Source organism: Hemicordylus capensis, chromosome 6 (genome assembly GCF_027244095.1).
Source record: "Hemicordylus capensis ecotype Gifberg chromosome 6, rHemCap1.1.pri, whole genome shotgun sequence".
Taxonomy (NCBI): Eukaryota; Metazoa; Chordata; class Lepidosauria; order Squamata; family Cordylidae; genus Hemicordylus; species Hemicordylus capensis.
The window spans coordinates 28,273,169-28,286,936 of record NC_069662.1 but is presented as its reverse complement, the minus strand read 5'-3'; the positions used below and the strand labels follow the sequence as shown (position 1 = coordinate 28,286,936).

At 46.7% G+C, this 13,768-nt stretch overlaps 1 protein-coding gene across 2 annotated transcripts; it reads left to right on the top strand.

Moving 5' to 3' along the window:
* Positions 1 to 406: 406 nt before the first annotated feature.
* On the top strand, positions 407 to 13,715 carry LOC128330175 (zinc finger and SCAN domain-containing protein 31-like). 2 transcript variants are annotated; one of them, XM_053262600.1, is made up of 4 exons: positions 407 to 542; positions 2,137 to 3,107; positions 6,820 to 6,976; positions 9,093 to 13,715. In XM_053262600.1, exons 2-4 carry the CDS (start codon positions 2,241 to 2,243, stop codon positions 9,929 to 9,931), a joined length of 1,863 nt encoding a protein of 620 aa, XP_053118575.1. In that variant the 5' UTR covers positions 407 to 542; positions 2,137 to 2,240; the 3' UTR covers positions 9,932 to 13,715. The 2 variants fall into 2 exon arrangements, with proteins under 2 accessions (XP_053118575.1, XP_053118574.1); XM_053262599.1 differs by having other exon boundaries at positions 9,090 to 13,715.
* Positions 13,716 to 13,768: the final 53 nt, after the last annotated feature.

The window sequence follows — 13,768 nt, the reverse complement described above, 5'->3', positions numbered from 1 at the left end:
GTTTGGGGCAGTGAAGAAATATGATATATAGATTAAAAGAGATAAAATAGGCTTGCCGGTGCTGTTAAACAGATGCCAACATTTTTTTCTTGGTAGGGCTCCCATGCCTTTCATATTTCATAACAGGCTAACATTTCAGCAGGTTCCCCTTTCTTTGCAATGAGGGCTCAGTGATGGGGAATGCATTTGCCATCCAGCAGTTAACGACAGGAGTCCTGCGGTGAGGGAAACAGTTGGCAACCCCTAGCACACTTTTTCTGCCAAGTCTGAGAAGTTCTGCGTTTGCTACTGGAATTGGAGAGGGAGCCCAGCAAAGGGTTAATTAGTCCTAGTCCCCGTGACTGACACAGATCCCAGCCAATGCCAATGGCACGCGGAGGGGGGATTAACCCTGCGCACGCTGGTTCCTGTGCCTCCAGGAAGGAACATGATGCTGCTTGCTCTTTGTCTACCCCTAGGAGATGCTGCCGGTGCGGATCTGCCAGCTGCCAAGCCCAGTCCCTTAACTTTATCCACACCTGCTTGCAACCTAGGGAGAACAGGTGAGTCCGCCCGTCGTGAGAACTGCTCCCTTTGCAGCTGCCGGGCCAGATATTTCCCCAAGGCAATGGGGCAGTACGAGAGACCGAGGGGATTGTTGCATCTGCTGTATAGCCGTGGATTACACCGAGCATTATTTTTAACTCCCAAAGACAGAGTTAAAATACGGGTTCGATAGTACATATTTTACCCATATGAGACATGGGTTATACGGTGCATTGAAACTCTTAAATACAGAACTGCAGTAGAGGCTGGTAGTGCTGCCTGGTCACTGTAGGACTCTTTCACACAACAGGTGTAATTATATTTATTTTTCATTAAAACAATCCCAATGGCCTACGTTTTCCTTGGTCACAGCTGCTTTGGACAATGAAGTTCTCCTTTCAAATCTTGATCCTGCCACAGAGTCAGTAGACAAATCTGCCTTGTTGATTGATTGATTGATTAAGTGCTGTCAAGTCGGTGTCGACTCTTAGCGACCATATAGATAGATTCTCTCCAGGATGATCCATCTTTAACTTGGCCTTTAAGGTCTCTCAGTTGTGCATTCATTGCTGTTGTCTTCAAGTCCATCCACCTTGCTTCTGGCCGTCCTCTTCTTCTCTTTCCTTCAACTTTCCCCAACATTATGGACTTCTCAAGGGAGCTAGGGCTACGCATAATATTTCTGAAGTATGATAGTTTGAGCCTGGTCATTTGTGCCTCAAGTGGAAATTCTGGATTGATTTGTTCTATGATCCATTTGTTTTCCTGGCTCTCCTTGGTGTCCTCAAAAGTCTTCTCCAGCACCAAAGTTCAAAAACGTCAGTGCTTTTTCTGTCTTGCTTCTTCAAAGTCCAAACCTGCCTTGTAGGTTGTGCCATGGCTGAGGGAGAGTGACTGGTCCCAGATCACACAGTGAGTTTCATGGCTAAGTGGGGATTTAGGAACACAGGAAACTGCCTTGTACCCAGTCAGACTGCCGGTCCATCTAGCTCTGTATTGTCTACTCTGACTGGTAGCAACTCTCCAGGGATTGAACCTAGGACCTCTGCATGCTAAGCAGATGCTCTGCCACTGAATGACCAGGTCTTGTCCTCCAAGTCCTTGTGATCTGGTCATTCAGTGGCAGAGCATCTGCTTAGCATGCAGAGATCCCGAGTTCAATCCCTGGAGAGTTGCTGCCAGTCAGAGTAGACAATACAGAGCTCAAGGTCACTTAAATAAAATACCCTTTAACCACCATACCCCTGCTAACTGGGCAAAGAGGCACCTTTTTAACATGGCGATTCTCTTTATTTAGCAGGGGGAGAGTAAATGGCCCTATCCATCCCCAGCACAGCATCCCTCCAGTGGCTGTTGCTGGTGTCTATCTTATGTTTCTTTTTAGATGGTGAGTCCTTTGGGGACAGGGAGCCATCTTACTTATTTATTATTTCTCTGTGTAAACCTCCTTGAGCCATTTTTGAAGGATGGTATAGAAATCGAATAAATAAAATAAATAATAATAATAATACCATCATGCTTGTAATCATGTCCATTGCAAAGCTGATGTGTCCCATCCTTTCTAAATTTCCTGCTCTCAAAATTGAAAGCGTGTTTTCTCACCCTCCACAGGTGTTACGTTCTCCTTCTGATATCCCCGTGGTCCCATAGCTTTTCCCATAGCTGCTTCAGGAAAGTGGGATCTTCGAAGCAGAAAGACAGTGGGGCTACCCGAAATGCAAAAGCCAGACTCCACGCTCCAGAGTCCACGCATTACCATGTCTGGAGAGTACCAGGGCCGGCAGCTCCTCCTCACCCCGAACATGGCCATGCTTGACCACACCAGTTCAGCCGAGGTGAAGGCAGAAAAGGAGGAATCTGAGAACACCAAGAAGTTGAGTGAGAAGTGGAACAGAGCAGGAGACATCCTTCCAGCAGTGCTGCCCAACCAAGCAACTTCCTGTTCATCGCCACCTGAACGGTTGGAGGTTGGGAGAGGGCAACACAGAGTGACCCAGCGCTGGGAAGAACAGTGCCGGGAAAGTCTACGGGCCACCCCAGACAGTGTGTCTGCCTCAGACTACGTATCCTCTTGCCAGCTGCTTGAGTTGACACTTGAGGACGACGTTGAGGCCTACTTGGCCACCTTCGAGCGAGTGGCTGGCATCTGCCAATGGCCCAGAGGGGAATGGGTGGCTCACCTCGTCCCTTCTCTGAGCGGCAAAGCCCTACAGGCCTACAGCAGCTTGGACATCAGAGATGCTGGAGACTACGGGAAGGTCAAGGCTGCCATCCTTCAGGGCTGTGACATCAGCACGGAGATGCAGCGCCTGCACTTCCGGCAATTCCGTTACCAAGAGGCTGAGGGACCCCGTGAGGTGTGCAGCCAGCTTCGGGAGCTGTGCTGCCATTGGCTGAGGCCAGGGCGCCGCACGAAGGAGCAGATTCTGGAGCTGCTGGTCCTGGAGCAGTTCCTGATGATCCTCCCAGAAGAAATCCAGAGCTGGGTTTGGGTCCGACATCCAGAGAGCTGTGCCCAGGCCGTGGCTCTGGCAGAGGAGTGCCAACGGAGGCAACAAGATCCGGGGATGTGGGAGCAGCAGGTGAGGGGGTTTGTTTCCCCCTGTGTGGGTCTTGATAAAGCTAAGTTTGGGGGCTGCACGTGTTAAGGATCAAGGCCAACCATACCGAGAGATAAGGTGTAGTAGTTGCTTTGGGGGGTGATTCCAGGGAGGCGCCGTTTTCGAGCTTCCAACCTTTTATCTCCGTGAGTCACTTTTTTAAAAATTGACAGATTAATGGGGGCAGGGGGAGGTGGGAGGTAGTTCACCTTCCCTTTTTGTCACACGAGCAAACTGGATTTCTTTGGTCCTCTCTGCATTCTTGCAGCATGGCAAGAACTTACCACTCCATTGGCTGTAGCTGCTTGTATTTTGGAGTAACAACATCAGTTGTCCTTCCCGTATGGCAGGAGTTTCCAAGTTTGCCATTGTGGCTGGGGATGATGGCAGTTGTAGTCCAACAGTATCTGGGGTCCTAAGTTTGAGAACCGCTGCTATATAATATTATTATTTATTACATTTATATACCACCCCATCCAAACAGCTCTGGGCAGTGCAGATATAGGGGTTGGCAAATATAGTGTTTGCCTTCACATTCAAGGCCAACCTGATCTGCAGTTTGAAGGTTTAATTACCTCCTTCCCTTGCAGTGTGCAGATTCACTTATGTGCTTGAGCCACCTGGATTGTCCTATTTCTAAGCTACAGGTGAAACTCGGAAAATTAGAATATCGTGCAAAAGTCCATTAATTTCAGTAATGCAAATTAAAAGGTGAAACTGATATATGAGACAGACACATTACATGCAAAGCGAGATAAGTCAAGCCTTAATTTGTTATAATTGTGATGATCATGGCGTACAGCTCATGAAAACCCCAAATCCACAATCCCAGAAAATTAGAATATTACATGGAACAAGAAGACAAGGATTGTAGAATAGAACAATATTGGACCTCTGAAAAGTATAAGCATGCATATGTATTCAGTACTTGGTTTGGGCCCCTTTTGCAGCAATTACTGCCTCAATGCGGCGTGGCATGGATGCTATCAGCCTGTGGCACTGATGAGGTATTATGGAAGAACAGGATGCTTCATTAGCGGCCTTCAGCTCTTCTGCATTGTTTGGTCTCATGTCTCTCATCCTTCTCTTGGTAATGCCCCATAGATTCTCTATGGGGTCAGGTCAGGCGAGTTTGCTGGCCAATCAAGCACAGTACACTGTATACTTTTTGGAGGTCCGATATTGTTCTATTCTACAATCCTTGTCTTCTTGGTTCCATGTAATATTCTAATTTTCTGGGATTGTGGATTTGGGGTTTTCATGAGCTGTACACCATGATCATCACAATTATAACAAATTAAGGCTTGACTTATCTCGCTTTGCATGTAATGCGTCTGTCTCATATATCAGTTTCACCTTTTAATTTGCATTACTGAAATTAATGGACTTTTGCACGATATTCTAATTTTCCGAGTTTCACCTGTATATTTATTGTATTGCTTATATATAATTCAACATCATTTACGGTAGTGGTAGCTGAACTTTGCCTGGGCGCTTTCCAGATTACCCACTACAACTGAGGAAAATGCTTTGGCTTGGCAGGATCGTATTCACAACTATCCCCAGAATAAAAAAGTCCTACAACGGGAAAATACAGCAACCTTTTTGTGACGTACATATGATGTTGTAGCACTAAATCACAGCGATTAAATCCAAAGCAAAGCATCCGGAATGTAAACAGCATCCTGCTGACAGCATAGGGACTGCATTGTCACAACACAGGAAGTACAGAAGCACACTTAGCAGATACGCTGTGACCCTGTCGTAGGGTCTAATCTAGAAAGTGCCCTGCTCTTATTTTCTTTGCATCAGAGTTAACTAGGTTATTCTGTAAAAAAGCACAAGAGGGCAGCACTTGATCAGCAGCACAGGCCAAAGATGAGTAGGTAATAGGAAGCTGCCGTCTACTGAGTCAGACCATTAGTCTATCGAGCTCAGTATTGTCAACACATACTGGTAGCAGCTTCTCCAAGGTTGCAGGCAGGAATCTCTCTCAGCCCTATCTTGGAGAAGCCAGAGAAGGAACTTGAAACCTTCTGCTCTTCCCAGAGTGGCTGCATCCCCTGAGGGGAATACCTTACAGTGCTCACATGTGGTCTCCCATTCAAATGCAACCAGGGCAGACCCTGCTTAGCTAGGTGGAACAAGTCATGCTTGCTACCACAAGACCAGCTCTCTTCTTGAATAGAATGAATGAAATTTAGTAACTCTGCCCAACCCTTTTTGACTTTGAAAAACTCTTCTTCAGGAGAAAGAGACAACTTCTTCAGTTCAAATAGAAACTGTCATGCTGTATTCAGAAATGTCATTGCAAGAGATTCTCTTTATTGACGCCTGCGATCTGAATACACGTCTATAGTACCTGGATCGCAAGAACACATCCAAAATACCTACATCATTAGTTTGGAGAGGAAAAGAATCTTTTACAAGCTTCTGCTACTGGAAGTTCTCTGTAGTGTGCTGAATCATTTAATAAATGCCTTTTGGCATATTTTATCAGGCTTGCTCTGACATAACAATAATTGATCAACTTAAAACACCTAAGCTCTGATGGATGCCTTCTATCAAACCTTGCTGTCTGATTGACCCAAAACTAAAAGGAAAAGAAATGGAGAGGGAAGAGGACAATTAACAAAATCCAGTATTAGCTGTTACTGCATTATTAAAAAGTGGGATGGCCACTGCAGTTGGGGGGTGGGTGCGGGGAGCAAAATTGCCATTCACCCCCGCCAAGCCAGTGTAGAAGAGAAGCCATGGTGTGGCCCAGAGGTGGATCTTCTGTCTAGCCAGTAGATATTGTTGCCGCCTTGCAACCTGGAGTTTGGTCCGATCAATCAGTCCTACTTTGTAAGAAAGTTACTGCTGCACTTCACATCTTGTATCTTTCTCTTGCTCACCTTCTTCCCCAGCTGGTTTAGAACAAAATTCAAGTCCACTTGCTTCAGAGGATTGAAGAACTACAACAACAAATATTTATATACCACTTTTCAATAAAAGTTTCCAAAGTGGCTTACATAGATAATTAATTAATTAAATGGATCCCTGTCCTCAAAAGGCTCACAGTCTAAAAAGAAGCATAAGATAGACACCAGCAACAGTCACTGTAGGTGCTGTGCTGGGGGTGGATAGGGCCAGTTACTCTCCCCCTGCTAAATAAAGAGAATCACCACGTTTAAAAGGTGCATCTTTGCCCAGTTAGAAGGGATGATTGAGGAGGAAGAAGAGGGTGAGTGATGGTTCAGAAGGGACAGGGACAGAAGCTGCTTATGCATTGCTGAAGGGAAAGATTTGATCCCTTGGCTACACCCTGACAAGCCTACCAGTGAATTGGTTTCGTCGCCCCTGCCCCCAAATCCTCATCTGCAGATCAAATAATATCTACCAATACAGATGGTAGTCGCATTTGTACTTGTAGAGCCAGCGTGGTATAGTGGCTAGAGTGCTGGACTAGGACCAGGGAGACCCGAGTTCAAATCCCCATTCAGCCATGATACTTGCTGGGTGACTCTGGGCCGGTCACTTCTCTCTCAGCCTAACCTACTTCACAGGGTTGTTGTGAGGAGAAACTTAAGTATGTAGTACACGGCTCTGGGCTCCTTGGAGGAAGAGCGGGATATAAAATGTAAAACAATAATAATAATAATTTAGCCCTCTCCTCAGCCTCCATAGAGTCCTGTCTCCTGTTTGTTTCCAGGTGACAGTAAGTGTTAAAGTTGAAGATGTGGAGACCCCCGCAGCCTTATCTGAACCGCAGCCACTCCCTCAGCTCATGCCCCAGGCAAGGCCAATGAAGAACCAGCGCAAGTGCTCTGCAGGCCTTGGGAAGGACTCTTGGATGCTACAAGACGCAGGTGACTCTGGCCAGTGGTCACTGAGACCTTGGGGAAAATCATGTATCTATTTCAGGCGGGCGTGGCAACATACTTGGTTGCTTGTAGTAGGTGAAAATTGTCTCCAGGCAAGGTAAAGTTTACAAACCGTAGCTGCTTTTTTCATTTCGAGCACAAATAATGAACACAGGCATCTGACTACTAATGGAGCGTGTGGATAGGCAGGCTCAGAAAGTGAGAGAGAGAGAGAATTGGGAGAAGAGGGGTGAGGGAGGAAGAGAGAAAGGAACACAATTGACAGTCAGTGTTAACAAGACACAGGGTGCTTGCACACAATTGGAAGGGGGTGATTTGTGGCTTGGAAGAGTCCTTACCCCCACACTGTGCAGATGAGCAGAGCGTCTTTCAGATGAGCGCCACAGCAGTGAGCTTGGGGCAGGGAAATCTACCCAAGAATCAGAAGAACCTTCCCACAATGCACCATGCTTTCGGGAGGAAACCTTATAACGGCTCAGCTGTTCTCTGAGTGGGGAAGGAGGCAGGGCAAGCCCCATTCATGCTATTTCAAGCAAGTGGGCTGTGCAAAGCGGCACATTCACAGATCACAGCCTGTTCAGCTACAGGCTTCTTTAAAAAGCCCATGGCGGCTGGCTGCTGAGACCAGAGACAGGGTGGAAAGCACGCACACAATCCCAAGTGCCAGGGCCTCTGCTCTGCACTAACCTGGGCTAAGACCCAGGATTAGAAGCAGGGTTACCCAGATTCAAGCTACCAAGGCTTTGGGGTTTTGCCCTGGTTCACACAAGCATGCAAGCCTGGGTTAGAGGTAGATAACCCACGTTTAGATGCTTGTGTGAAGAGACTTAATGGCTGTATTAAAAAGGGGGTGGGGAGAAAATGCCAGACACAAAAACAGAGAGGATGTCTTAAAAACAAAAGGAAACTAATGTTAAGAAAAGAAGAAAAAACATTGTGAAAACAATAAAATATAATATTCCAAATGAGAAAACAAAGAGAACTCCTCTGATTAGACCCTCTTAACTCTGCATTTCACTTACCTGCTGCATATCAGTGCCCTTTTCTATCCCCTCCTCACCAGTTTAACACAACAGTTCAGATCGAATTCAATACTTCTAGTTGTGGGTTCTGCTTATTATTAGGAATATTTACATATTGCTTTTCAGTAAAAGGTATGTGTGGGCAATCAGGCTATTTTTTAATCTTTTCTTTTTTTTTTTCCCCTTTTGAGAATTTGTTAGCAAGGCTGTTATACTTGCAGTGCAACATAACTCTATAATTCTGACATTTTTGGATTGCATGAAATTTGGAAAAACCATAAAAAGCACATTACTGTATAGTGTAGTCTTCATGAAAGAATGTTGTCCACTTTTGTGAAATTTAGCACACTGCCATAGATGTAAAACACTAACTGGATTTCTGTGGGAGCAGGCATGAATTGTCCCCTTTGCTAAGCAGGGTCTGTCCTGGTTTGCATTTGAATGGGAGACTACAAGTGAGCACTATAAAATATTCCCCTTAGGGGATGGGGCCACTCTGGGAAGAGCACCTGCATGCTTGCATACAGAAGGTTCCAAGTTCCCTCCCTGGCAGAATCTCCAATGTAGGGCTGAGAGAGACTCCTGCTTGAAACCTTTGAGTTGCTGCCTGTCAGTGTAGTTAATGCTGAGCTAGATGGACCAATGGTCTGACTCAGTAGAAGGGAGCTTCCTATGTTCCTATGAGGAGGTGGATGCAGTTTTCTGTTTCTTTGATCTGGATGATCTATCTGGGTCTTGAATTTTCAGAAATCACTTACCATCTACCTGGTTAAGAGCCCAGGGCTTAAATCATTTCTGAGCGCTTAGGTGTTGTGAATGTGGAATGGAGTTTATCCTGTGGAAGTCACAATGTATTTATAGCTAAATTGAGCTTTCATGTACTGATATGATTCCTGGCTGACCACTTTTGGAAACAATGTACTAGGTTAAGGAGAGCTTGGTCAGATTCAGTAAGACAATGATTATGATTGGAGGTCTGAAGGACAGGTAGTTCTGGGTTTCATGGTAGATGCAAATCTAATACCTCTAGTAGGGGGGAAATTCAATGCATGAAGGTAATTCTCTTTTCTATCTAGCAGGGGAGAAGATTCTTCAGGGAGCTGCAGGGTCACCAACGGATGAAAATAATATGGCTCTTTCAAGAGTTCTACAAGGGGCTTTGAGAGAGAAGTCTGTCCAGGGAGAAGAACAGGAAGGACTTGGAAAGAATCCACAAGGAAATCCAGTCACAAACCTGCAGCAGTGTCTGCAGGGGAGACCTGAGAGTACAGGTGACCTGAGGAAGAACGGATGCCCCATTTTTGTGAGAGATAAGCCCCACAAATGCAGGGACTGCGGGGAAAGCTTTTGGGAGAAGCAGGAGCTGACAGCTCATGGGCGAATGCATGAGAAGGACCGGCCGTACCCCTGCGCCGAGTGTGGGAAAAGTTTCAGCCGGCTGACACATCTGAAGACACACCAGAGGACGCACACGGGGCTCAAGCCATACACCTGCGGGGAGTGTGGGAAGAACTTTGGCCACCTCTCCACCCTGACCACACACCAGAGACTCCATACTGGGGAGAGGCCTTACTCTTGTGACGAGTGCGGGAAGACCTTCACGAACCCCTCGGACTTGAACAAACATCAGCGGTCGCACACAGGGGAGCGGCCGTACCCTTGTGGGGAATGCGGAAAGCGGTTCAGTCAGCTGTCCAATCTGACCATGCATTATAGGAGCCACACCGAAGACAGGCCTTACCCTTGTGGGGAGTGCGGCAAGAGCTTCAAATACCTGGCTGACCTCACCGTCCATGAGAGGAAGCACACAGGCGAGAGACCTTTTCCTTGTCCTCAGTGTGGGAAATGTTTCAGCAACAAGTCCTCCCTGGCAAGACACCAGAGAATCCACACCAGAGCCTCAGCCCACAGCAAGTGAGCATCGTCCCAGGTGGAGGGTCCACCTCAGCCTAGTACTGTATATATAATAACATGAAGTCTAAACCGAACAAGGGGATCATAGCACAATCTCACTGGAAGGGAAGAAGACCACTTCCAAAGGAATTGCCACTTGTAAAGAAGGAACTGGGGTAGTTTCTTTGCGTCTGGCACTAGTAAAGAAGATAGTGCAGAGGTAGGCAACCTTGGCTCTCCAGCTCTTGTTGAACTACAACTCCCATCACCTCCAGCCACAACACATTGTGACTGAGGATGGGAGTTGTAGTTCAACAATAGCTGGAGAGCAAGGGTTGGCTGCCCCTGAGACAGAAGATGAAGGGCTACAGAACACTCAAAAGTGGGGAACAGAATGGGACAGAACTTGCTGTGGAAGTAGATGCTATAGGAACCCACATCTAGGGGCATCACAAAACTAGAATTCAGGATCCTGTTAAGGCAGGAGTTCTCAAACTTGGGTCCCCAGGTGTCTTTGCCGAAGGCTGGGAATGGTGGAAGATGTCGCCCAGCAACATCTGGGGACCCAAGTTTGACAGCCCCTGTCATAAGGCTTTTGCACCTTGTGCTGCGTCCTGCCAAAACTCCAAACAAGACTTCTTGGCTTTGTTTCTGGCCCTGCTTGCAATAATGTCTGGCATCTAGAGTAAGTTGCTCAGTAATACTACTCGGGAGTTACTCTAAAGCAGGGATTCTCAATGTTGGGTCCCCAGATATTTTGGACTTCAACTCCCATAATCCCCAGTCCCAGTGGCCTTTGGTTGGGGTTTATGGGAGTTGAAGTCCAAAAACATCTGATGACCCAACGTCGAGAATCCCTGCTCTAAAGGATTACTCAATTTCAATAGGACTTCTACTGAGTAATTTAGGCAGGATGTCACCCAACATTTTTTTAAAATGACATGAGTGAGATGACTTTAATCATTTTTTGTCCTTCATGCTAGCAAACCTGAAGCTGGAAGATAGGATTGGTTACATCTACCCCCTTGAACAGAGGTTCCCAACCAGTGTTCTCTCTAACAGGGATTCCCAGATGTTGTTGACTACAACTCCCAGAATCCCCAGCTGCAATGACTTTTGCATGGGGATTATGGGAGTTGTAGTCATAAGAACATAAGAATAGTCCTGCTGGATCAGGCCCAAGGCCCATCTAGTCCAGCATCCTGTTTCGCACAGTGGCCCACCAGATGCCGCTGGAAGCCACAGGCAGGAGTTGAGGGCATGCCCCCTCTCCTGCTGTCACTCCCCTGCAACTGGTACTCAGAGGCATCCTGCCTTTGAGACTGGAGGTGGCCTATAGCCCTCCAGCTAGTAGCCGATGATGGACTTCTCCTCCATGAAGTTATCCAAACCCCTCTTAAAGCCATCCAGGTTGTTGGCTGTCAGCACATCTTGTGGTAGAGAATTCCACAAGTTGATTATGCATTGTGTGAAAAAGTACTTCCGTTTGTTGGTCCTAGATTTCCTGGCAGTCAGTTTCATGGGATGACCCAATAGCATCTGGGAATCCCTGTTAGAGGGAACACTGTTCCCACCCCTGTGGTCCTCCAGATGTTTCTGAACTACAACTCCCATCATCCCCAGCCACAATTTATTTTGATGGGGGGGATGGGCACAGTAGTTCAGCAACATCTGGCGGACAACAGGTTGGGAACCCTTGCCCTAGACATTTAAAAGTGGCCTCACACCTCAAGTCCCATTATTTTCTGCCTAAAGGGTTCTTCCCTCCTGCAAAGCTCTGCTACCCCATCCAGCAGATTTTGAGTTCCCTTCCTCTTAGCACAACTCTCTGACTCAGCAGGATTGGACGAGAGGGACATAGGAAGCTGCCTTATACAAAGTCAGGCCATTGGTCCATCTAGCTCAGTATTGTCTACACCAGGGATTCTCAACATTGGGTCCCCAGATGTTTTTGGACTTCAACTAGAGCTCCCACCGTCCCTAGTCGCAATCACCTTTGGGATGATGGGAGTTGTACACCACCATCTTGTGGGGATCCAAAATTAAGAAACCTACAGGCAGCAGGCTTGGTGCCAGTTAGAATCCTCCCAAGTCAAGCACTGATGCCAGGTCTGGCTGCCTTGGCTTCCTCATTGGTGAAGGAAGCAATCAAACCCTTCCCGGAAGCACCGGATCTTCAGACTGTAATCCAGGAGCAGATAAATATCTTAGAGCAGGCCAGGGCTGTAGCTGCCCCACAGACAGATAGCAGCTGTAGCTCAGTATATTCAGAATGTGTCTGGGGCTGGTGCCCTGAGTGTCCACAACATGCTCATCTATTCTGCTTTCCCCCACTCAAAAAGATCATAAAATGAGACCAAAGGTGGATCGAGTCTAGGATTCTGCTTCCAGTAATGGCCAGCTCTTGGGAGCTCACGAGCATGGTAACTGCCCTCCTGTTGGTCCCTCGCATCTGATAGTCTGATCATGGTCAAATATACAACCATTGAACATGCAGATTTCATTCAGTTATCATGACTGATCAGCATTCTTCCCCAAAGGAATTCTAACTGACATGCACCATGTATCTTTTTTAACCCCACGACACTGGAACACAGAGCATAGGATGCTGCCTTATATCAAGTCAGACCATCTAGCTCGTGATTGTCTACACCAGGGATCCTCAACATTGGGTCCCCAGATGTTGTTGGGACTTCAGCTCCCATAATCCCCCAGCCCCAGTGGCCTTTGGTTAGGGATTATGGGAGTTGAAGTCCAAGAACATCTGGGGACCCGACGTTGAGAAATCCTGGTCTACACTGACTGGCAGCAGCTCTCCAAGATTACAGGCAAGAGTCTTTCCCTGCCCTACCTGGAGATCCAGGGATTGATCATGGGACTTTCTGCATGCAATGCAAATACTCTACCACTGAGCAATGGCCTTGTCCATCAATAGGAACCCTGTGAAGTGGAATAGCTGTGAGGGAAGTCCTGTTCAGATGTTATATTGTACCTGCATTGAGATATCTGTATACAGGTGCATGTTTTTGTGTGAATGGCTGTACCTGCATTCCTCTTAAAAGTGAACTGGGGTAGAGGTCCCTCAAATGCAGATACCAATAGGAAGTGTGTTGCTGTACCTGTGTTCAACATAACATGGACCTGTGTATACTATTAACAGTTGTATGAATACTGAACATAGTATGTGAGAAGGCCTCGAGTGACTCACCAAAGGACACTGGTGAGCTTCTTAGCTGAACAAAGAGGAGCCTGCATTTGCCAAATCTAAGAATGTTTTATTCCCATCTCTAGCAAATGGAAAGTATGCTTTCTGATCCCAACCAAAACATCTCCCACTCTCAAGTTTACCTTTGGGAATTTCCTCATGAATCACAATATTACACCCTGACTTCTCAAAAGCTTTCCCCCCATTCTTTACTAAACTCATAGTAGCTTCCAGCTTTACCAAGGGCAGTCTCCTGGAAACAGAATCATTAAGACTGTAAGACTTCACTTCGTGGCATGAGCTTGAAATAAGTGAACCGCACCTCCTGTTTTTACAATAAAAGTGATTTATTCAATAGAAAAGTTTGAATTAACAAAAGATGGGTCTAAAATGCTCCAAAAAAGATTAGCCCCAAAGGAACTGATGCTGCTTTAAAAACAGTGCTGAAAGGGGCTGCAATGTGGCTCAGAAAGCAGAGTGGTGGGGAGTGGCTAAGGATGTGGTAGCTGTGGCCCAATACAGTTGGGAAAGGAAAAACAGGAAAGCCAAAGGAATGGCTTAAGACTGGCAGCAGAGCCTCTTTGTAATCAGGGTTATGGGTATGCTGCGATTCTGCTGGAGTACCCACTCCCCCAAATGCCACAGAATGTGGTACTG